Here is a 25,969-nt window from a genome sequence, read left to right as displayed (position 1 = left end):
TCTCCTCAGCACTCCACACCTGGAGTACTTTGTCCAGGACTGGACTCCCCAGTGTGAGAGATGGTTACACTGGAGGGTGTCAACATGGGGCCACCAAGGTGATAATGAAGGGCCTGGAGAATTTCTCCTCTGAGGAAAGGCTGAGAGAGCTGGGACTGTTCAGCCTGCAGAAAACAAAACTCGGGGGGGGATCTGATCAACATCAGTAAATCCCTGAAAGTAAGGTGCAAACTGAGTGGAGACGGGTTCTTTTTAGTGGTGCCCAGTGCCAGAACATGATGCAATGGGTGCAAACAAGAACAGAAGATGTACCTCTTGCATGTCAGCAAGAACTTGATGATCTTGAAGGTCTTCTTCCAGACTTGATGATTCTGTGAACTTCTTTACTGTGCAGGTGACCAAGCACTTGCACAGGTTGCCCAGAGAGGCTGTGGAGTCTCCCTCCTTCAAAAGTCATCTGGATATGGTACTCAGCAACATGGTCTAGGTGGCCCAGATTGGACAGGGAGTTTTTACCTGATGACCTCCAGAGATCCCTTCCAACCTCAACCATTCTTTGATCCTGTGATTCTCCGACAAATCCCATTTTAGCTAGAGGTGCAGCACTAAGGGGTAGACTGTATTTTGTGTAAGTCATTCAGTACCAGCAGAGAGCTTAGTGAATAGGTGAGGTCTTTAATTAAGGCATGCCCTGGAGGGGTCTTTAATTAAGGTGAGGTCTTTAATTAAGGCATGTTCCTGTTATCTGTCTTTATGGGGAGTCCAAATCAGCCCAATGGAAATCTCTACATCTGCATATCCCTGCCATGCCTTACTCTAGGATGTGACAGAGCTCTATTGGTTTCAGGTGTCAGTGTGGGGTTTCCTTAGGAGGTCTGCTGGACAGAAGAAAAGGGGACAGAGTGCTAACAGACAGCTACATATACAGATGCAACTGCTCTTTTCATCTAGGCAACACAAAGCACTGAAGATGTAACCCTCATCCTTTCCATCTGCATCCCAAACCTAACAAAATTCAGAGGTGGGCAGAGGCAAGCGGGGACTGGGTGCGCATTCAGGAGAGACTCGTCGCCCCAGAGTAGAAATGAGGACAGGGGGAGGGGGCACAAATCTCAATCCCAGCCACAATGTCCAGCTGGTATTGGTTAAAATGGACAGAAAAGTGCAAGACACCCTTCCTACCCCCAAGCAAGCCAGGATGAAGGCAGTGACTGCTGAAATCCAGCGCTGTGCTGAAACCACAGGCTGGCAAAATTGCCCAAGAGCTACAAGATGCTTCTTTATCCTGACCAAATGAAGTGGGAAAATAGAGGAACTGTCCCAGAGGAGCCATGGTGTGTGCAAAACTCCCCAGTGCAGAGCCAGGAGTAGCGGGCAGCTAGGGAAGTGGCACTGAGGACAGCTGCCTGCCTTCAGTGGATGTGATCATAGGAAAAGTGAAAATTGAAGAGGGCATGAGACTGTCCAGGGTCACTATCCCCAGCTTCTGCACCTGGACCATTTCTCCTGTGAGAAAGGGCAGGTGGATGGCAGGGTGACCATGCCATAGGTGCATGCTGCAAGTCACACTGGCAGCTGAGAAAGAGCAGAGAGGGACACAAACTCATTTTTTCTGGGAAGCAGCTCTAGAGGCACTCGAGTGCAAGCACTGGAAGCGCTGCAGACGTGCTGTCTCGAGTTAGGTACAATCTGGGGATGTGGAAAGCATCTCCCAGGCAGCACTGCTCCCCCTCCTTGCAACACACACAGAGCTGCGTGCGGGGATTGCTGGCATTTGCTTCTGACCAAGGAAAGGCTCAGAGTGCCTGGGAATGTGAGTCCCAAGCAAAGTAGCCAGCTCCTTTGTGTTTGGATTTACTGACCCAGCACTGAGCTGATTTGGCTCCTGGGGACTGGAGAAGCACACAGGCAAATGCTCTTCTCTCTCCTGGTAGAAAGCTGGTTTCGTGCCTTATTACTGTAATTGCCAAATCCATCAGTCAGAGCAGGCTCTCTCCAAGACTTGATCCTATTTCACCTTCTGCTCAGGGGGAATAGCCAGAGAGTTTCGACAATGCTCACAGAAAAGTGCTTGGGATTTTTTTATTCTGGATTATGTCTCTGGGCATCCTTGTTCCTGTCTTTCTTTAAAGGTAAGTTCATCTGTGGTTGTCCATTTTTTTCCTTTTTTTTTTTTTTTCCCCTTTTTTATTTTTATTTTCTAATTTTTATTTTTTTCTTTTTTTTTCCTAAACACCAGTCACAGTCACCCCAGCTCTTTTTCAGGACTTGTATCTGCATGTAGTTTAAACTTAATCAGAATGCAGTACTGAAGTTAGGCAAAGTTTTGTAGTAAGTTTGATTAAGTCTGTGTATCTTACACTACTGAGCACCTTCTCTTAAGAAAGGGAAAAGTATGCTTTTTAGTGAAAGCTGAGACATTTTGACTTTCAGAAATGAAATGATTGCATTTGGAGAGGAAAAAAATCTTGCTCTCCTTTATAATTTTATTCTATCAGTGTTTATTTTGGGAATGAGAAGTTATAAGTCAAGACTGGATAGGATGGCTGTGAGAACCCTGTAGATGCGATGCTGAAATTGTTTATCTACAAAGAAAATATGACCAGAAGAACGTTAGTAACTGTTTACTTTCTGTGCATTATTTGGTAAGATATGCAGGTGCATAAACATATGACTTTACTATTTGTGGTTTAATGTTTTTCTCTTCTACCTTTGAGTTTGTTTAAAAAGAGTCCTTCCAGGCAGTGATGGGTGTAAGTTGAAAATATCTAATAAAAATATTAATGGCCTGCTGTAGCCTAAGCTGTCATATGTGACCAGGCTGTCTTCTGAAGTTTTGTCATGTTACAAACAAAAGTAGTACCTGTGTGACTCTTTGTAAACATAGAGGAATGCAAGGCTAATGACAAAGATTCTTTAAATGGGAAGGGAGATTGAAATAGCCATATTCCTGAAAGATGTTCTGGGCTTTACACAAAATACACTTTTATTGCTCCCCAACAGCTTTTTATGTGAATCATTCCTGTCTGCAGCAAGTAAGAATTCTAACATCGAGTATTTCAGGTGTGTTGGACCATGTTATGTTACCTGTGGTTTTCTACATAGAGAAAGGGGGATTGCCTTTTAAAACAGAGAATGTAGTCCACATACTTCAGACATGCAGGTGCATTGGAAAGTTACCTATTTGTGTTGTTGCACTGGACTATACAAGTCACCCTGATAATTCCTCATTAGTTTACCTGAACCCTCAAAACAACTATGCATGCCATTATTACAGCTCCACATTTCAGTTGCCTGATGTAGCAGTGGTATTGCAGAAAATGTTGCCCCCCCCTCCCCTTACTTGATTAAGAACCTTGTTCTCTTTGTTGGTAAGACATTTCTGTGCCACTTCAGAGCTGAACTAACATCGAAGTGATGGCTGCTAGTTATTGATATAAATCAGCTTACGTGCACTCCTATTTCAAACACTTAAAATATGGCTTTTTGAATACTGAGTAATCACTAATTCACCAAGGAGGATGTTCAGTTTCTCTGAGCAACACACGAAGACTCAAGCAGCTTTTATAAATAATTCAGAGGATTTTTTGTTAGGTGCTTTTACCAGAAGTTTACAAGGATATGCTTTTATAGACAACTGCTAATACAGAATAAAATGAACCTGTAATGAAGGTGCTCCATATTTACCCTCTGCTCTGTGGGTATATATATATTTTATTTCTAGAAAAGAGCAAATCCACAGAAATTGGGCAGTTGGGGCAGAACAGAAGAAAAATCAAGATGATCTTAACATGCCAATAGTGGAACCTTCTTAGTAGTAAGCTTCAAATGAACTCCCACAAGACTACTCGTGGAATTCACAGCAAGCCTGTCATAACTAACATCACTCTCAGGTAGTGCTGAGTTTTTCAACAGTATTCATAGCAGTTTCTCAACTACTGAAAATTCCTGCAGGGCTGATTGACAGCAAATTTGGACTAGAAAAAAAAAAAAAAACAACTCATCTTTTTTCCCACCTTTTTCCATGAATTTTAATTTCAGCAACCTCATCCTGGCTCTGCCTGTGCTACTGCTGGGAGCTGTGCCCTTCTTGTTAGGTCACTGCATCCCTCCTTCCCAAAGCACCTGGAGCTAGTGATGCTTTCTTGGCATATATGCCCTACTGAAATTAGGCAAACTGGTCATCAGCTTCCTGAAGGAGCATCCAGAGGATGGAAGTCCCCTGTAAGTCCATCAGATTCGTAGTAACCTCAAGCACAGTGACCAGAAAACCTTGTTCTAGAGAAGGATGGGAAGGGAGGGATCAGAGCCTTCTGCTTTCCTCAGGCATGGCACAGTTGGGGACCCTGGCTGCAAATGCCTTTGTAAGGGATTTCTCCTCCCAAGAAATATACCTCACTGACCATACAGGCAGCTTCGGCACGGGGCACTACCTTCAGCACAGTGCTTGGGCACTTACTGGGTTTAAACAACCAGGGGAGTTAAACACACACTCTGCTAAATACTGAGCTGAAAGTCTCCAGCTAACCCATGTATTTTAATTACTGTACTTTTATGTACATGTTTTTTAAAGTGAAGTCGTAAAAGTGTCACACACACCACACAGAGCAGAGTCAGACCTCTTAGTTTCTTTGCTCCATGCAGGCTGACATCAGGGCCCTGCTCTGGCTGTGTGTTTTGAAAAGCTCAGCCAAGGCAAAGGCAAAGTAAGGCCTGAGCTCATACCCTGCAATCCAGTGGGAATGGAGGGCTAAGCTGGGTTGGATAAAACCTATGGCAGAGGACGCTGCAAACAAGATTACCACCTAGAAGATGCAAATGATGAAGTAATTTAACCTGACTTGGCTTACTGAGGTGGTGAAAAAAAAAAAAAAAAAAGCTTTTCTTTGTCTCACAGTACAGAGTTGAATTTTTACACTGTACCCCTTTTTTGGTTTCTTATGGCTCTGCTGATTTAGATGAGCTCTGGTGATCACATCAGAAAACAGCTGGTGATCTCTAGGACCAAATCCTCACTAGGATGCTGGTTTTGGTTCACTTCCATGTAAGCAGGTGCTGTTTCTGCAGCAGCAAAATCATTGGCAAGACAGTCTCAAAAGGCCAGATTCTGCTGCCAAGCTACAATTTCGTTAATGTGAACGAGTTAAAATGGAAGTGAAGGGAGTTTAGAGATCTCTGTAGCAGGAGGAATCCAGGCTGGTATTTATTTGTCTATATATGAAGTCTAAACTTTGGGCCTCAGTTGCATAGGACTGATGGAACTGCAGTGAGCTGTGAAGATCAAACTGGTTTAGTCCAAGGAGACATTGTTGAACAGATGCTGGAACTCCTGTGCCTTAACAGAATTTGGTGCATTTTCATGGTAGTTTGGGTGGTCAGTGGAAGAGCTTCAACTTTAGATCTCCTAATTTACCTGACTAGAACCAGGTTTTAAAGTCAGATTATTTAGAGCTTTTCATGCTCTTAATTTGAGGTCTGAAGGTCACAGTCAGCCCCGTTCCCCAGATCTTCTGAGCTGATCCTCTCTGAGTTGCATCATTCCAGCAGCTGGTACAGTGCACAAGAAAGTATCTTCCACGTGGTCTTTGGGAGAATGACTGATGGTGCCTCAGGAGCATTCAGCCTTGCTCCAGCACAGGAGGACATCTGATTACCTCAGAGCAGAAATTCCCATTTCAGGCAACAGATTCAGGTTCTAGAGAGAGCTCCAGAACTTTTTTTCTCCCTCTGGTTTGTTCTCCAAAGAGAGGTGGAGGTCGCATGTGGTAATCAAGGAGGGAGAGAGAAAGTTTCCCCAGCTCTAGAGTGTGATTAAAGCAGATCAGAACCTTTGCATCACTCCTGGCATGGTTGTTCAAGGATACCTACTGCCTGCGTAATCTAACAAAGGAAGAGAGCAGAGCCACCTTAGACAGGTAGAGCTAGCGGTGGCAATCAGCAGCATCCAAGGGAGTGAAACAGGTAGGCAGGAGTTTATTGCTGAGCAAATATAGCTTGAAGAAAATGTGTTGCTTATCAAGTACTTTCTGTGTTGAGCAAAGAAGCTGGTAACAAGGTAGAGACCTGAAACAGATGATGTATGTGGAAATAACAGGAAAAAAAAACAACAAACAACAACAACAACAACAACAAAACAAACAAACAAACAAAAACAAACAAACAACAAAAAAGTTGTTGTTTTTATATAATGATGTGGAAAATATATTTAACATTTCTTACCCATCCTTTGCTCTTTTTGATGAACTTTCTTACCGTGAGCCTGCAAAGTGGAAGAGCAGGTCATGACACATGAAGGAGTATATCCCCTGAATATTGTTCCGTTTTAGAAAAGTCATCAGCACACTGATATCTAGCTTGAGAAGGAGCAGCTGTAAGAACAGGAAGACGAGAGAAATAATAATAATAAAAATGTCAGATGGTTTTCTGTTATCAGTGTCAGTCACCCAGGCAGTGACTTTGAATTGGATCCATTCTTGTTTAGGCTTCATCCCCAAATTATAGAAGAGACCAAGAATTTAGGAGGTCAGAGACTCCACAGGCAACCCCATGCTGGAGAGAAAGAATCCCCTCACACATGCATTGCTTAGACAGACATGAATGTAATGGCACAAATTACTGGATGTCTGTCTTTGTAATAATTGTAATAATAATTTGTTACAGTGGTTTATTTCCACAGCTGTCAGCTAGAAAGCTAATTAAAAAACACTCTCCAAAGTCAACCTACTTATGGATTCCCAACAAAACAAAAGCCTGGTTTGCTCTTGGATTCCAGTAAACAAGGATTGTCAAACCACAGAGCTAAAATCATCTCTCAGACCTACAGATTCTCTCCACCTCAGCAGGCGCTGGGTTGAAGGAACCACAGGTTATCCATGAAATTTTCACCAGACCACCCCAAGCTAAAAGGAAAAGCATTAGCCATGCTTGAAAGCTCCAAGGTCCTTGCAAACTACCTGTGAAGCAATTTTTTTCCCTCCTCTCCAGACCAGGTTACCTCCCCAGCCTTCTAACAGATGTGATATTGGTGCTTACATTCATGATTACATATTCAGTTCCCCTCTCACCTCTTGCCCATTTTAGTATACAGCACTTTCTCACCAAGTGTCTGTTCAAAGTCTACTGCAATAGAGGGATCTGACCTCCATGGGGACCTTCTAGCTGGTATTGCAACAAGAAGTTGAAGTACTTCATATATGCTAAAAATGCCAATGCGAGATCAGGCTAATGGAAAGGATGGATCAACTAGGAACACGTGTGCGGGTAAGGAGAGGAGCCATCCTTCCCCAGTGGAAGCCTCCTTCCAACTGGGAAAATAGTCTTCCCTTTGGGTCAAAATGCTCTCACAGACTCAGGATGTCTTCATGCTGGTGTATGAAAGACAGCAGACAGGGCAGCATAGGCTCACTTTCTGCTTTTCAAGTTAGCTGTGGTCTCTCAGAGACTGAGCATCCCAGCATCTTCAGGTGTCTGCTACTGTATCACAAGATGACTGCCTTGCTTCACCTGGACATGCAATTGCACTGACATAACTCAGGAACAGGACATTGGGGTTACCAAGGCTTTAGAATTGGCAGATAAAATCATGTCAAAATCATGCTCCCAGACCATCATTACCTGGCAGTACCTTATTTTCACTGTAGTTCACTTCTGTTAGTCTGAGTTAGTCAGATGACGCAGTTTTGGTTGGCAGAAGGCAGCAATGAAAACAACATATTTCATCTCCCTGTTCAACCCCTAAAAAACAGGACATGAGAGAAAGACAAAAGCATTTACCATCCTGGAAATGGAGACAGATCAAAGCTAATAAACACACATGTGCCGCTGAGGCCTTGTGACATTCAGAGTACGGAAGAAAACAGCTGTATCCTTCGTGATACAGCCTGAGCTCAGCCACTTGATATAAGCAAAAGCAAATCTGTGCTGAAATGAGCCAAATCAAAGCACATCTTACAATTTCAAGTGTCCTAGGTCAGATCTCCACAGACCCTTGTTTGATTGGTCACAAGTCTGATTTGCTAAGAGCCAGCCATTTCCCTCATCAAGACACTCCTAGAAGCAGCTTTTGTCTTCAGCACAAAATAGATTCAGACTCCCTGCTAGGAATATTCATTTACAGCTCCCTTTGTCTTTGGAGACCTGGACCACTAAACACTTAGGCTTCTTTCCCTCAGCAAAGCTGCTTCATAGCAGCCTCTTTGGCTGCCAAAACTTCCAAACTATCACCATCTATCTATCTATCAATACAGCAACTTTCACATAGAAGGGCATCAAGTTCAGCCTGGCCTAGTGAAACCTGAGCAGTGCTGCTTCAGACAGGGGTGATTCTCATCCACAGATGTTTTATATTAAGTGTTGGTTCCCTCACACTAAACTATTTCGGATCTTGAAAAGATGTATATTCATATTTCCTGGTTCAGGTGTGCAGCACAGAAAAGGACGAGAAATGAGCAGCTGTACAAGGTGCTGTCAAAATTCCCAGCAGGGAAGCCCACATCCCTTTCATGGGGCCCTGACACCAGGTTTCTTGTCATCCACCATTTGAGCTCCTAACACAGAATCCTAACACAAGCTAGCAACTTCCTCTATATTCCCAGGTCCGTGTTGACTTCAGCCATTAGTGCCCTTGCCTATGCCTTGCAGGCAGTGCAGCCCTCCCACTGTGCTCCAAGGCCACAGCTGAGTCTTGAACGATGCAGGAAGAAGGCAGAAGAAGCCGTCACTGATTTTGCCTTTTGAATCTTCAGTACCTTTGCTGCTTAGAATTGCTATGCAAGTGCAGTTTGCAGGCTGAAAGGGCAAAAGTTCATCATTTGTTGCTCAGATCTGGGAAGACCTAGGTGGAGAGGCAGGTGTAATATGATTTCAGAAAAGGAAACAAATAAGTAAATCTGCTGAGGGCTGAGGAGATTATAGGAAGAGATTTTTTTTAATATATATAAACCCATTGTAGATAATAACAGTGCTGGAGGCTGCAATGACATATACAGTTTATTGTGCAAACCAGTTGTTCAGCTTCCACTTCCTAGCCCGAAAATATCACAATATAAATAGAATAAACCCAATCCAGGATCAGCAGGACCCTGAAAGAAGAAGAAGAGAAAAATGAGTTGATCTCCCAGGACGACAAAAAGTTCCCAAGATATGAAGAAAGCAAAGGTAAGTCAGACATCGCTCTCCCAGGTGCTCTTCCTTAGTCACGAACTTACCTTTACTAGGCAGAGAAAGCTTTTTTCACATCTCAGGGTGACGGAGGGACCTTGCCTCAAAACCATTGCCTTGATATGAAGTTGCTGAAGCTACACTGACAGCCAAACTGCTCTGGATGATGCAGAGAACAGGTCAGAGTGAAAATGCTGCACACAACCATTGTGTTATGGAAGCGAACCATGCAGTGTGCCCAGACATGCTGTAGTGGTTATGGTCAGTAGCAATACTGTTTTGTGGGCTTGATTGGGCTCCGTTTTAGAGACATCTGTGAATGTGGTGCAGATGGCCATGGCTACCTTATTAGCAGCACTCGGTAAGTGAGGTTCATAATGCTTTCCAGAAGAGGGCTTTCCCTTTACTTACTGGCTGGGGTACTGAAATGTGTAGAGGTGAAGGGATGTGGAAGGATGCTGCTCTGCGAGCCAGTGTGAGTGGGAAATTCAGAAGCCTACTCCAGCATGCTGATGGCCGTGTCCGCAGTGCCTCACATTTATTTTATGGTTTTATTTGTTTCCATCCATTGGCGTCTACCACTGCTCGACCCCAGCGATCTCTGGAAGGCCAGCAGGAGTCACCTTTGCACAACCACAGCTCTCTGTAATATGTCTTGGCAAGGGGAGTCCCAGTCTTCACCCCTGCTCCAACTCCCTCTTCCTGTGCTCCTCCAGTGGACATCCATCTATGATTGTATCTACACTTATGTTGCATGGAGCTGATGTAAACTAGCATAACTCTAAAAATACAGCTTTTTTTTTTTTTTTTTTTTTTTTTTTCCCCTTTCAGCCAGTTATGTTTCTGATCTGGAGCAATGAGTTAGTTTAGATAACTGCCATGAATTTGAGAGGTATCCCACTGTTAATATCCTAATGCATGTCTCTTCACCTTACAGACATATCTCAGCCTTTAAAACATCTGCACCAACCATCAGGACCACTGAAAAAACTAATCCCCTCCTTTCATTATATAATGGCCTATATACTCTTTTTAGCATGTTGTCATGTGCCTAAAGTCTTTGAGTTGAAACCTTTCCTCATATACCCCTTAATACCCATCTCTGCTGGGAGCTCTTTATCTGGTATAAAAGAGCAGAAATGACCAGTATCAGGAAGATTAGGTCCTTTTTTTTTTGAGTAGAAAAAGCACGCATTTCTCACATTCCTCTGGGCATCTAATGAGTTTTGAGTGTAAGATGCAAAAACAATCTGCGTAGCAAGAGCTGAAGATAAGAGTCAAATATTACCCAGAAGGGAAGCAGATTAAAAAGAGATTTTAAATGACAGACGTATTCAAATACACAGTACTCACACACACACGCAGGGTTGAGGCAGCTGATATGATTCCATTGTCTAGCATGTGAGTACTCTTCCCTGAAGGTGTGATGGTGAGCATTTTAAATCAAAGGACATTGAAAGAAATAATGCAGCCACAGACAAAAGTGAAAATGCTGCACGTAAGAACAAAAGCGGATGGGACACATCTGTGTCGCTGGGGATTAAGTGACATATGGCAGTGGCATGCTTTACATTCTCAGAAATCTGCAAAATATACAAAATTAGGCAGATGCTTTTTTATAGCTACCAAAGCAGTAGAACATACCACATTTTAACAAGTGCTCTTGTCATTCCAATTATTTATATCAGTGAAGTTGCATGTGAAACAGCTTGTTTTTTCTCTTATACTACTTCTGTTACTCCCCCCATAATTCATAATTGTGTATGGTATGCATCTTCCTGTGATCATTCTATTTGCCTTCACTCAGAAATAGCTAAAACCCCTGTGACCATGCAACGATAAACTAAAGAGAAAATAACTAGTAGAAGATGAGGTGCTCCAGAAGAGTTTGCAGGTTGTTAGGAAAGCAAGTGAAAGTTGTGGGAGTTAGGTCTGCTGCACAAATGTTTTCCTAACAGCTTTTGCTGTGTAAATGTTCTAGTCACACCAACGTTGTAGGCGATCATGATACAATGAAATATAAAAATATCTACCAGTATAATGACACTGATTTTCAAAAAAAGGCCAGAACTGCACTCAATTTCTTTTGCAAATCCAAACCAAACAAACATAAATGCCCCAAAACCAAACAGGGAATGTGGCAAAAAAAAAACACACAAATAAACAAAACAAAACAAAACAACAAAAAAAAAACACAGTATACAAAGAAAAAAAGAGGAAAACACCTGCAAAAATTGCTGTTAAATACCTGCAGAAATGCAAGAAGATTGAATAAATAAACACCACAACCACAATATTGCTGCTGTTTTGGACCCTTTCTGAAAGCAGCAAGGGACAAAATATGTGAAAGCAATAAAGTGATGAATGAGGAATATGCAGCTGACTTTAACTCACTGTGCTGTTTATATGCAAATGCTTCTATGAACCGTTTTTAAAAAAGGAAGAAATAAAGGCATGTTTTGTAATTCAGAGACATATTAGCATGCATATGTGTCAAGAAATGTGATGTAGGAAAAATATGACATTTGAACTGAAAATATTTCGGTACAAATAAATACTATAAACTCCTATGAATAAAGTAATAGCTTGTGTGTAAGACTCAGGCCTGTGCCAAAAGAAATGAGCAACAACTAGAAAGCATTCAGCTAGAAGCTGGCACAATATATACAAAAAAGTCAAGAGATTATCAAAATAAATCTAGGGAACAACATTAAAAATAGGAGGAGTGATCAATAAACACAAGTAATACGTCTCAGACCAGCTTTGAAGTCTCTGTTAGTCCACTTACCCTCTTGTTAATATTTGCACTTTAACACTTATTCTTTACTGTAGGAAGCAAGCCAACCTATCGCCCACACCAAGGATGGTTGGTGAAGAAGCTGACCCCTTTTGGAGCAAATCCGGGAAGCTGGAAAAGCTGGGCTCTTGCCTTGGAGCTCAGGAAGCTCTGCATGCAAAGCAGAGTAGTGGGATCTATGAGCCAAGATATGACAGCACTACTCTTAGGAAAGGAGGGAGCATCTGGCCTTCCTGGGGATAGCATATGGACAGTCTGGCCAGAGATAGCTGCAATTTTGACAGCCATTCTTACCAGACAACACTAAACAGCCTCCAGACCCAACAAACTCTTAAGCAGATCTGAACCCAAACCCACAGAAGGTGCAAGGAGTATTATGGTGGCGCACTGGGGACTCCAGGCTGCCACTCAAGCATAGAAGAGGCAAGTCAAGCCTAGAGGAACCCAGGCAGACAGAAAGTGAAGGAGGTCTGTGGTCAGCCCACAGTCACATGTCAGGAGCTCTGTGTTTCTTCAGCAGGCCAAGCAAAACATGAAGGGAGGAAACCAGTGCAACCCATCAAACCACATATAGCACACTGGTCGGGGGAAATGTCTTCACTAGTTTTAGACAGGTTTATGTCTTTTTTTTTTTTCTCTCTCTTTTTTTTTTTTTTCTTTTTTTTCCTCTCTTCACAGTGGTTTGGGTTTGTTTAAACATTTATCTTTAGTTTTGCTGCAGGCACAGATATCTGAGTCGCAGTAAGATCAGCATGTCTGAAGTCACCACAAAGCATGCATGCCAGCTGAGGCAGCTCTCTTTGCCATCATTGGCAACAAGACACGAGGAGTTCATTCTGAGCTTGAGCTTAAGCATGCACAGTTGCTGACTTGGAGCTGACATCATCCAGCACCAGCTTGATCTAATTTAATTGCAACGTCTCAGAGAATTCAAAACCCTTTATAGATACCATACAGTCAGCATGAGACACCATCTGTGCTAGCCACATCAAAGATGCCTCTCCCCCTGTAGCTGTTAGGTCACACGTTATCCAAATACCTGGATGATCTTGCTTCTAGATTTGCCCTGAAGAGATCTCCGCTGTTTAGCTACTACAGCTCTGCAGATGTTTATTTGATATCCAATTATCCCATGTTTCACCCTTAGTGTCTCTGCCTAACCTATCTGGGGCATTACAACATGTCTGCATTTAACAATGATGAAATCTTACATGCAGACTCTGTGAGTGCAAGGAAAGACAGAGCCCGGACTGTGAAATAACGCCAAGGCGTCTTGCTTTATCTCCAGCAGAAATAATTCAAGGCGAGCATGTTGTAAGGGAATGAAGGAGGAGAAAGACAGCTGTTCAGAGGTATTTCAGAAATGAGCCCATAGGGAAGCTGCCATCTTTTGTTTCCTTTGTACAAGCTCATCCTTTACATCACAGGACTCACTGATCCAGCAGAGAGGACACCGTACCTCCACGATACCTCCCTGATCTCTTGGTAATGCATTTGGAGAGACCCATATTTTCTTGAACCTTCTTCTGAAGGAGATGGTAGCGTGCTGCAATAGAGAAATAGTTCTTGGGCAGGTTACCTTGCAATGCAGTTCTCAGCAACTCTGTCCTAGAAAGAAAGATGCAATCTCATTATAACATGCATTCCCAAGAGGTTTGGTAGCAGTTTATAGATCCTGTTGATCAATCAGTGAAAATCACAATACGGGCTTTTTGCAGACTTCTTTCCATGTGCAGCTATACAGGAGGAGATACAGAGAAGTACTGAAGGGATGAACATAGTTCATGAATACCCCTGCTATCCATAAAGCTTTTCACAAAACCATAAAGGGACTTTGTCTCTTCCATGGATTGTCTTGTGCTTTCCAGATGTCTGCAAACTGCAGGAACAGTTTAGAGAACCAATTTAGGTTACTCAGAGAGTAAAACTTAGGCAATAACCTACTCCAAAATTCTGCCTATGTATGTTTTGCTTCTACTTCAAAGATAATTCAGCAGCACAGGGGACTCTGGCTGAGGCAGTGTGACACACGGATCTCTCTTTTATTTAAAGATGCTGCATCTAGCACGCATCATCCTTAACGACCACTGCTTGTACTTTCCCCATAACATACATAGCCAAGCAAGTCTGGCATCTGGAAGACTGACCTCGTAACCTGAAGTTTTGACACTCAGCTTCCAGCCTAGTTTAGAAGATGAAACTTTGTATTAGGGACCAGTGAGCTCGCAGTTACACTGCTTTTGGTGAGATTTCTGCAGCTGAGGGGTAGGCAATGGTAAAGCTTATTCTACCATTATTCCTGAGAGATGCAGATTTCCCCATCTCCAGCAAACACTCCATTTAGCACTCAGAGTTGTAGTGTCACAATGCATTAGCACAAGCATCAGAGGGGAAAAAAGCAGCAATCTCTCTGGAGTAGGAAACATTAAGTATTTGAAAATTACAATTTAAAGAAAAAGTCTATGAAAACCCAAGTCTGACTTCTCAGCCTACTCAGTTTCTTCTCCAAAATACAGCAGAGAGAAAGTGGTTTGATTAGACTTACCAGGTCTTTGTGATACCGATAGCTGCCAAGGCTACGTGCCAGGAGAACCCAAAAGCTCTGCTGCTTCTGAATCTGTGTAATTTTGTAAACATAACCACACAGCACACAAACATGTGGCTACTCTTGCTGACTCAGCAGGCTATGTATAGATCAGCTGCGGTTATGTTAACAACTTTGGACACAAGAGGTTGCAAAGCAATAGGACCCCATTGCAGAGGGAGAGTTGAAGATAGGGTGGAAAACCAGGTACAAAAAGTACATTAGCGGGTTACTCCAGCTCACAGTACAAAGACATTCTCATGGAGCACACCACAAAGGTTTGTGCTGAGATCTCTCCAAGTCAGGCCTCCCCGGGCGAGCTGTTTTAATGCACCTTGCCAGTGACAGTACTAGGGCACTCTTGCAGCCCAGCCAACTTCCCAAGCCTGGTGAAGGGCACCTCTCTGCTGCAAAAAGCTGAGGTAGACAGTTTAAAAGGGATGACAGAGGCAACCATTACATAAGCACTCAGAATGAGGGCAATAGTGCAGGCAGTCATTTCTTCCCTAAAGCACAGGAACAGGAGAGGGGAGCAGGGGGAGTGTGTTAGGTGAGTCAAAGGACAGCAGATTTGCTCAGAATATGGAGTCTCTTTTCATAGAACAATGTCTTGTGATTTTCACTGGTTTCCTTCCCACAGAAGAATCTTAAAAGGGAATTGGGGCCTGCTGAGGCACTGGAAATTAACATATTAAGAGGACTTTAATCACTGCCTTGCAAGGAAGCTTGCTTAAGCTGTTGCAGTGAGAAACTGTGGCCAGAGCTTGTCATTGCAGGTGGTAAAGCATAGCATCCAGTGTGTCAGCAAGAGCTACTGAAGCAGCCCTAGAGCATCTGCTCCCCTGGAGCCCTATGACCATGCCATTCAAGAGAGGAGATGGTCCATGAAGATGATGCATCAGTGTAACTCACCAAAATAAACAAAATCAGTCATTCTCCTTGTTCACAAGTCACTGCCATACTGATAAGCCACAAAACGCCCCTCAGTATCAGGAAAATGGAAACAAACATAAATTAAACAGATTTTTTAACTGACCAACATTATTAGCTTTAAAAAGCATGTCTGCTGTGTTGCAGATACCTGTTGGCTTGCTGAGCGCAGTGAAATGCTGGGGGAAGGAGAATTAGTTGTTAGAGTTTGCTTAGACTGTCAAGAAGGTGTTCATCACAACCACTGTGAGAGGATGCCTGGTCTCGGTGTGAAGACCTCTGCCCAGGAGTTAAAAAGAATCACACACACACGCAGAGCAGGAGCTGGAGTGGATTAAAAATGCGCCAGCCCTGAGTAATAACAATTTGGTGTGTAGATTCCCTGCCAGAGGCTGCGTTTCTAAACTATAGGGGATGCGCACTCGTGTTGACAGGACTGGTTTGGCCTGAGGGTACCTGCAGCCCATGGCCCACACTCTGATGCCCCTCTGGGTCGAGCTCAGGCTGCCACCAGGCAGAGCACCAACACCTGCATGGTCCTAGGGGACCCAAGCCCCTGGGCAGTGCATCCCAGTGAGGTGCTGGCATTACCATAGGAAGAAACTGGGGAAATCACGGCTGCATGGCCTCATCCATGCTTGATGTGGCCTGGAAACACTGCAACACCAGGTACACGAACGTGCTCCACACCCATCACCAAGGCGGGGAGACAGGACACAGGAGAGCTGTGCAATTTAAGCACAGACTGAAGTCCTGCTAGTTTTTCACAAGCTTTTGTGTCTGTGTGGAAGCTGCTGTGTTGAGACCATTCTCCCAGGAGGCCAAGTTAAACACCTAACACCGTGAGCTCAAAACCGCAGTTACACACACCTGCCAGACATTCTGGCCTTCCAACCACTACCTCGTTAGGTGCCAGCAAAGTGTACTGCCACCTAGAATAAAAATGTCAACCCAAAGCCTGGAGAGGCTTCCACACAAAACCGAAGCGGGTATGAAGACGGCTTCTTCCTGCTGCCTGAGCGCGCTCAGAGAAGGGCTGATACATCAGCCCTGAGTTACAAGGATACCTGTTACTCATGCTGAGTAAACAAGCAATGTGTCCGAGTAACACCAGCGCTGGCACACAGCAGCCCATCTCTAGGAAACAAGCACAAGCAAATGAAAGTGCTCTGACTGCCTTCCAGCAAGCTGTCGGGCAGTTCTGGAGTCCTGATCATTATCAGGAGAGGGCCGAGCAGTGGGGGGCTTTTACTCTGAGTCCAAAAGACTAGTTTCTGAGTGTTAGTAACCAGTTAAAGTGTTATTTTTTTTTTTCTTCTTTTTCTTTGCTTTTTTCTTTAGGAGCTCATCAGTCACATATGTACAAAAACTGTGTCTGTCACACCAACATGCAGAATTTGGGGGAAGTTAGTTTTTGGAAAGCTGTTTTCAAATTTCCAACATATTAAGAGTTTTTTTTTTTTTTTTAGCTAAACAGACAACCGATGAGGACAATGGGACCAGCCTCAGTGACAGCTGCCTTCTTTCTTTTCCCCTAGTCTCTCTGCAGGGTGAAAGCCAGAGGCGTTTGTACAGAGAGCTGCTGAGAAACTACAATCGTCTTGAGCGACCAGTCATGAATGACTCCCAGCCCCTTGTAGTCGAGCTTCAGCTTTCTTTGCTGCAGATAATCGACGTGGTAAGTCACTGGCTGCTCTGTACTCTACGGAACCCATTCAGCATAACTAATCTCATCTCTCATGTAGGTCCCACACATTTCCCTCTTAATCAGGCTATCAGAGATGAAAGTGTACTGTCTTTGGCTGAGCATTCTCAAAAAATGCTGGAGTACATGCTTTTACACTTTGAAAGAGTGAATATCATCCTAGAATCACAGTCATCTCTGATACAACATGAGCTGCAAGATTATGTAGTTTTTCCTTTTGTTTTAAACAGATAAAATTATTCTGTTTTAAAAAGAAAAAATATTAAATAGTTCAGAAGCCATGTGTCACTACAAACTATTAATGATATCTTCTTCTCAGCACCATGCAGGATGCAATAACTGAAGAGAATGTGAAGCACCAAGAGCTAGCATCACTGCATTTACATTAGACATTATAATGGTGTTGACCTCTTCTCCAACCACGTCTTCACCAGACAGTTGAAGGAGGCTGTCTTGAGACGAGGTTAGAAATATATAAAAACAAAACCTGGAGGCATAGCCCTCTAATTGTCTTTACCAATCTCTCTGAAACGTACTTTTCCAGAACTGGAGATTTGAGCCATGGAAAAATTTTAATATAATAATCTAAACCTGAATCTCTTTTTCATCCCAAGGATGATTTTCTATGATAAGCCATGCTATATGGAGAGAATTTATTTCAAGTGCATGGAAAAAATAATAATAATAATAAAAAAAAAAAAGACAAGAAAAAATTTTTGACCACCTTCACTTGGGTCAGTGCAGCAAACAGCTGAGCAAACACATCGGTGCTTCTCCCTTTATTTGACCATTTCCATAATCAGTAGTATGGGCTGGTTTCAAACACACTGTTGTGGAGAGAATGAGGAGGAGAGAGAAACTTGCAAACATTGGTGTAATTGCAGACCAATTTGACAGAGGTCTCAAATATTTAAAATTCTTATAGTACCCATCATATTTATGGAAATGTGTGGTGCACCACATGCTCCTTCTGGAGGGACAAGCGAGCCCCTGGAGGCCTAGCCCCCCAGCACGGTGCAGTACTAGTGGCAGGACCAGCCAGCTGTGGTTCCCCCGGGGCAGGCAGCAGCCACTCAGGCAGGATAAGCAGCTTTTTCCTTTGACACATTAGCGACTGCACTGAGTTGGAAGAGAGAGGAGATCAGTACCCTTGACTGAAGTCACTCATTCACAGCAGGAGCTCACAGTCCTCTTCATGAAGGAAAGAGCAGAGAAATCCTCCAGCTACTTTCAAGTAAATTTCAGCGAGCAATTCCAGGTTTAGCAGAGGAATCTTAGCTCCAAAGATCTTGCTTCAAACCTTCATTTTTCCGCTGGTATTTCATGCAGTAATTTGAAGGTTGAGGGTAGAAGAGAGGACTTTTTACCCTTCCGGCTGCAACTGTACATTTTCAGTCACTCAGTCAGGAGGAGGGAAGAGTTACATAAAACTTTTTTTTTCAGCTGGGTTTCACTTTTGCATGTGAAATATAGCCTTTCACCAGACATTTCTTTAAGTGCTCTGTCTACCTTATGTATATGCCCATTGCAACACATTTAATTCCTCTGTTTCTTTTTGGTTTTCTGCAATAAGAAAGAGGTCATCTGAAAGGTCATGCCTGCATAGAAACACAGCTTTGCTTCCTTCTGTCTCCGCACACACTGCAGATGCTAGAAGCTAAGCTCAGAGCATTATTGGCTTGTCCCAGGCTCATGGTCTTGCAACCATCAGTTATGGTGTTTTCAAAAAACAACTGTACTAACCTGAAATGTATATTTTACACAATGTAAAATAGGTGCCTGTCTCCTCCAGGGAAGAACAGAAAATCCTTTGTAGAGGGGATAAATTTTCGTCATTCACACCATACAGTAGCAGTCTGTATGGAGTCTGTGCCAGAGACAGTGCCAGTCGAGCCCTGTCACCACTGTCGAGACAGAGGGCATGGTACTGGCTTCCATATGAGAGCAAGCAATGTAAAGAAGAAGAGAACAAGTTCCCTGTTTTATATTTGCATGGAAGGAGTAAGGGGGGTGTCCCCGATACAGAACTCACTCTTCACCCTTGCCAAGGCATTGTAACTACCACACGTCTTCCTGGAACAGGCTCCCGGGAGTGCCTCCCGAAGTCTGTTCCCTACACAAACTGTATAGTAATACAATCAAATTTAAATTCATCTTCTGCAGCCAGGCTTCTAAGAACAGCATGGATGACAATTTGCTACATAGAGAGGAAAGACAGCTCTGAGATCCCTGTAGCTTGCCAAATAGTGATGACTTAAAGCATCTTCTCTCAACCATTCAAGGAGAATTTCATAGTGCGACTCCGTTGGACTGAGTTTTCTGCAGCCACCAACATTTATTTTCCCTTTTTTATTATTATTATTATTATTTTTTTTTTAGTACTCAAAGCCCAAAGCCAGCTGCCATACTCAAAGCCTTGAAGAACATATTCTTTGCTTTTCACAGTTGTAGTAGACAAACTCATGATGTGAAGGACATCCTATCATTAGGGTTAGGATTTTTCCAAAATGGTCTTAATTCACATCTACAGCCAAGCCAGACCTCTCACATCCAGGAAACAAATGAGTAGGAAGGGGAGCTGTTGCACTCCCTGTTTAACATCAGGACTCAGTTTAGATTGCCATGTCCTAAATGTGTAAGGATGACATCCTGTGGTCACTTTTGCCTGGGGCCTGTCCTCCAGCCTTCCCTGGAGGAGCCAGGCACTTCCCTGGCACAACCAGTGGGGGATTTGGGTGGTGAACTCTCCCAGGAGCACAGGCAGACCCTGACGAACCCTGACAGCCCAAGCAAGTATACAGCACAGCCAAGAGTACCTGGAGTGATATTCTTCTTCTTAATTTGGCTAAAAGCCCATCTTGTCAGTCAGGGCAGACAAATTAAGAAATAAGGCATTTTTCACAGCAAAGGAAGTGCAGGCATTTCCCCTTTGGCTCCCTGTGATGGGAGCCAGCTAAGTAGAAAATATTTGCCATCATGAATGGTGGTTTTTATTGCTCCTGCTGGCATCCGCAGGAGACCATATCTGAGGGGGTCTACATCCTTTATGATGAAGCCCTGATGAGACATTTAAAAAAAAATGCAGAATCTTTTTTTAGCTTTTCTTTGGTTAGTGATACTATTTATCGTTATCTTTGGGTCAGTGCATCAATGCCACTGCAACAATAGACACACTGCTTTTGGTTGTCCACAGGAAAAGCTTGTTTTATTAGCTTTCTAGGCCACAGACTGTGAGTTTAAATATATAAAGAGAAAAAGAAACCAGACAGACAACCAATAGAAGTGTATCATGACTAAAACTGCAGCAATTCTCACAGACTTAATAATAAAAGTGATTTAAAGATCCACATTCTAAGAAGAGTGCTGCAAGGTGGCACAAAGCTGCAGAAGTAATAAATGACTCAAAAGCCCTTTCTAAAAGGCAACACAGCTCTGAGATTTCCAGTAAGTGCATTGCTTCCTTTCAGAGGCTACACACTGCTAAACACACTCATTAGCCTCATGCAAGAAGGAGGGGAGGGCCTGTCCATCACTCTGTCTCTGACATTGTCGTGTTCTTCAGAGCCACCCTGAAGGTCTGGCTGCACAGCTCCCCATGTGTGGTGAAGTCCTGTAGTACTTTTCTCCCCTGTGTTCACTCTTCCAGCTGCTACTGATCCAGAAAGCCATGCCAAGAATAGCAAGGTTACCCAACTTTGTAACACCACACTCTTGTTAGTGCTTTTGTGGCAACAGCCCCCTGTTTCAGAGGAAACACAATAATAAAAATGATAAGAAAAAGGGATTTCAAGCTCCCACTAGGAAGGCACAAAAATATTAAAACAAAACCAATCTTGCCACCCAAGAGCAATTTGGCACTTCTGGAAGAGAAAAAATCCATCATTTTGCTGTACCTATAAACCCCAAACAAAAACTATATACAGAAAATTTACTGTAAGCTCTTTTGATTTGATTGAACGGTGTGTAGAGTGATTGTCCATGCTACGCATTGCAGGATCATCCCAAACCGGATCACATGCTTGCAAACAATCCCACTTAAACTGCAGATTTAGGCGCTTCCTGAAGCTCTGGTTCGGTGTGTAAAGTACCAAGACAACAGCACAGACAAATTTAATGGGGCAGTAAAGAGCCAATATGCAGTTTGTCTCCTGAAAACTGGAACTGTGCATATTGTGCATTGCTGGGCAGGGAAATTATGGTGAAAATATGTGCATGCTTTCCCTGAGTACTCAGATGCAGTTATTACTGCTATAAGCAGTGTGCAAGCTTGACAACACAGCAGTTTTAGCTTTGTCTACCAGAAACTTATTAGACTTCCAGATTCAGGCTTTAGTTCACATTGTTTTCCCTCTAAACCTGATTGTAGCCCTGAAAAGTCTTTTTTTAATTTTATTTTTTCTTTTTCTTTTTCTTTTTTTTTTTTTTTTTTTTTTTTAAAGGAAGTGTTTGGTGGGATAACAGTTTTGCCTTGCAGGCAGCTCTTTATAGCAAGGATGTCCTCAACTGCTGGCTCAGTTCCTGGGTGATCTGATCCTCACTTAGCAGGACCCTCGAATTCAGCCCACAAGAGCTGGAGTAGGATGAGCTCTTTGCTGGTGGCTGCTCCATTTGCCTGAAAATTGCCAAAGTGCAAGGCTGCCTGTAAGTAGACTGTGCCACAAGGTGAAGGTAAAAGGGCAGGCGGAAGGTGATGAAGGCCAGCTGTGTGGCACCTGCCATCTGATGCAGACCTCCTAGTGTCAGTGTCCTTGCAAAATCTCTGTCAGATCTTTAGCAGTCATCTCCTTGGTTTTCAGTGCTTGTGTTTCAGAAACTGTAAACTCAGAGGATTTATGAAAGAAGCTCTGCTTTCTAATCTGAAAATGTGTTTATTCCTTCCAGAAAGCATTAACATGGTGAACGTACTGTTTTCCCCTTTTCCAAAGTTGGCTGAGGACAAGTGGTGCTCGTCCTGCCAGCAGTGCTGAGGAGGGTGGCAGCCAGGCACACTGGTTCTGCAAGTGAACCAAACAATCAGAAAATTCGAATATTATCTTTCTAGCTCTAATTCTCATCTCCATTCCTAAACCGACTTTACAGTGGCTAAGTGATTCCCTCCCAGCCTACATCCTGGCACTGCCACGTGTTCACATATCTGCACAGCAAACCCAGGTCAATTCACAAATGATTCAAGGAAATAAATATAAATACGTCAAACACATAAGCACCCATTCACATATTATTCCCAATATAGCATCAGTATTCACTAGATTAAACCATAATCCTGATAGTACATCCTGTACAAATCTTTTCAGAATAGATAACTTCAAAAGTGTAAGCTTGACCACTCAAGATTGAAACACAGAACACAGAAAAGAAAGAGATACCATAAGGAAGTATTTATTAAGCAGATATTCTGTGTTTTATTTATTTGCAAAGCATTGACAAAAGTTAGGGAGAAAAACTCTTTCAGCCCTTCAGTTCTTCTGCATTTAAATATCCTTTTTTTTTTTTTTTTTTTTTTTTGGTTATTGTTCCCTGTTCAGGCCTTTGCATTTATTATTTATCTGTGGGCTTCCTAAGTAGTCTTTGTGAGCTATATCTTCTCCAATTCTCCTTCTACAGCCCTACTCTCCAAAAACCCATATCCTTCCAGAAAGAAACTGCATTCTCATCTTACAAGAGCAAATTCGTGGAGATCAGTGCAGTGAGACTGATTCAAAACTGTGTAAATGAGAAGGAAATCAGACTGGACATCATTATAAAAGCTGAAAATCAGTAATTAGTGATCATGAAAAGTATTCATTAAAATTCCAAGCAGAAAATTATGGAAAGGCTGATAGACCAATAGATTCATTAAAGTTAAATCCCAGCAACTCTCTCCTGGTCATAAAGCTCACTTACTGTGACCAATTTTGAACTCTGGGAAGAAAAATTAAATAAACTGGCCTCTTCATTAGCATGGTTGAAGCTTCAGCAGTGGGAATGCCAAGGCTAATTGAGTCATGAATTAGTATTTTGGCTTCCTTATAAGTGTCAAGCATTATCAAAATGTCAGTCTTACTAAGCCAATTAAACACACAACACTTGAGTTTGCTAGCACAATGAAGTCAGGCACCATGGGAACTATGGCTTCCTGTCTGATACATCTTTGCCCACACACTTGCATTAACCATTGTCATGAAGTCTTAATTACTCACCTCTTAACATAAAACCTAAAGCTTTTCTTCGTTGGCTTCTGCATGGCTCAGGGCAAGGAGTGGATGGGGTTCACCTAGTAAGCAGCAATCCAACAGCTTGTTTGCTCTCTGTTATTTGGCATGGCTCTCCAAGATGTGCTTGGTGGCTGTGGTTCTAACAAGAAATGCACTGATTTTCCTTTTTTTTTTTTTTTTTTTTCCTTTGATGTTGATTCAGACTGGGCATTTCACAATAACTACCCAGTCTTCTGCCTGTGTGGCAAAAAGGTCTGTGCTATCCCATTTGAAGACAGGGGGATTTAGATTCTGAACCCAAGATACTTCCTAATCTTCTGTAACTAATTTGAGTCACCTAGGATTCTTAAGAGTAGCACTTCAACTCCACAAGGTGCAAAGAAGCAAAAATTATTTAAGGTGAGATTTGCCTGATTATTATTACTCATGAGCCTGGTAGCAGTGGCAGGGAAAGAAAGTTGTCCTTTGGAGAAGCACTCACCTGCTTGAAATGCATGACACTTTCCTCCAGTTAAGGCAGCAGAATCCCCACAAATCAGACTTCTGGCCATTGCCCAGGGGCTCGGGGAACTGGCACAGGACAGGGGTACTGCAAATGGTCATGCTTCTAAATCCACAAGTTGCAAAAAAGCATCTAAACCAAAGCTGTCAGCGTGTCCTTGTCCATTTCTTAGTGTGTCAGTGTTTGGAAGGTTTGTATCTTAGCGCTGTATTCTCTGAGTGTAACTCCTGAGAGTCACTTCAGTTCCTAAGTAAAAACCTCTTCCCCCATTTCCCATCCCTCACAAAAGGTCTTAAGTGCTTTCTTGCATTTCAGAACAGACTTTTGACGTTTAGATGTAGAGCTTAGGGATATGGTTTAGTGGGGACTGTTAGTGTTAGGTTAGAGGTTGGACTCGATGATCTTGAGGTCTCTTCCAACCTAGAAATTCTGTGATTCTGTGATTTATGTCTTGTCACGACAGCAGGTAGATACAGGAGGAAATGCAAAGGCACCCTTGCAGGTGTCCTGGGAGCGAGACTTTGTTGAGTACTTGGGGTTTGCCTGTTTGCGACCTTTCTCTGCCCCCCTCCCACTGCTTTTCCTGTGATTTCAAATGCTGAAAAAGGCAACGAATAATGAATACGCTGTAATAACATGATTTTTGTCGAGTCCTGTTTATCAGAACACCTGCCAACTGTGCACAAACCACACGGAGGGCTATTTCAGGATGAGGAACCCACCCTGGAGAATACACAAACCACCTACATGCTGTGTGTGGGTGGCTTGGTATTTCAGCGGAGGGCTGGCTGATTTTAGGCTGTGACAAAACATCCTTTCCCTCAGGAACTGGGCAGGCATGTCAGTTCATCCAAGCAGTCATCAGAGAGCAGCCCTGTGCTGGAAAGCCACGTGAGGCCAATTGTCCCAGCTCCTGGGGCTGCCCAGGGAAACGTCTGTGAAGTGGCAGGGCAAAGCAGGCACCCTCACTCCTCCCAGCACCCTGCCACACTGTGGGGATGGGGTCCCTCGAGTGTGCAGATCTCTGTTGAAGGGCTTGAGGCCAAACAGCCATCAAACCAGCTCTGGAGTCTCTAATATGGCACACTTCCCAGCAGCCTGGGTTTACAGGCACTGGAGAGTGGCTGCATTACAGCAAAAAATTAAAGCTATTCACCAGCGAGGCAGCTACAGCCACAGTCTGTAGCTGAATGCCATCCTCTGTGTAAGGTGCGAGACTAAGTCTGCATCCCATGGATGTTAAAGAAAACACCTTTAATTGTACATAGGAGTAAAGGCCCGGGGTGGTAACATGAGAAAAGCAGGAGGGAGAGGATATTCAGCTACAAGCTCTTACCTATATCTTTGGCTTGACAAACTTCACCATGTCTCCCTCCTGATGTGCACAGAAATGCTCAGCAGATATTGGTAGATGTTTGTTCATCTTTGTTGTTCCAGTGTATATTGGTGTCCCTCGTCATCCCTTCCTCTTGACCCCAGGACATCCCCCCATCCCCATTTCCTCTTGGAAGTGCTTTCTTGAAAGTATGGAGATGAAGTACTTAAACATCAGTTATCTCCTCAATTTTGATGTTACTATGGCAACGTCCATTCCAACGTTTTAAACACTCTTTCAGAAGGCAAATTGTAGATGTATGAGTACTTATATTTAACAAACACTGAAAAATAAAATATAAAGGCTGTCCAGCTATGCTTAATGACTGTTGCCAGGGCAACCCAGGCTTTCCCTAAGCCGTCTGGTTTTGTGGGACTTCATTCATACAGTGCATTAAAGCTGTTTTACTTAATCATCCCAAGGTAGTGGGTAGGAAGGTTTTTCAGCAGTGGAAAGGACTGCCTGCTGCAGACATAGATGGAACCTAAGAGCATTTGAAAGCATTTCCATTTCCTTTTGATTCTCTTGATCAAAATCCAGTGTGGAGAATGATGCCATGCCTCTGCTAACAAAGCTGAGTCTCAAGGTCAATGGCATTCTCTCCTGACCACAGCCCTCCTACATATTCAGGTACAAAAGCAGCATAAAAAAAAGAAAAAGAAAAAGAAAAAGAAAAAAAGAAAAGGAAAAAGAAAAAGAAAAAGAAAAAGAAAAAGAAAGAAA

At 43.1% G+C, this 25,969-nt stretch overlaps 1 protein-coding gene across 1 annotated transcript in view; it reads left to right on the top strand.

Annotated features, from left to right (window-relative positions):
- Positions 1–1,647: 1,647 nt before the first annotated feature.
- LOC118156682 (neuronal acetylcholine receptor subunit alpha-7-like) overlaps positions 1,648–25,969 on the top strand; it is a 58,427-nt gene continuing 34,105 nt past the window's right edge. Inside the window, exons 1-2 of the mRNA XM_035310843.1 lie at positions 1,648–2,132; positions 17,009–17,148. Coding sequence (XP_035166734.1) covers positions 2,054–2,132; positions 17,009–17,148 — 219 coding nt within the window. The 5' untranslated portion in view covers positions 1,648–2,053. The remainder of the gene's footprint in view (positions 2,133–17,008; positions 17,149–25,969) is intronic.

This window comes from Oxyura jamaicensis, chromosome Z (assembly GCF_011077185.1).
Source record: "Oxyura jamaicensis isolate SHBP4307 breed ruddy duck chromosome Z, BPBGC_Ojam_1.0, whole genome shotgun sequence".
Classification (NCBI taxonomy): domain Eukaryota; kingdom Metazoa; phylum Chordata; class Aves; order Anseriformes; family Anatidae; genus Oxyura; species Oxyura jamaicensis.
The sequence above is the reverse complement of the archived record's forward strand: the minus strand, read 5'-3'. Positions and strand labels throughout refer to the sequence as shown.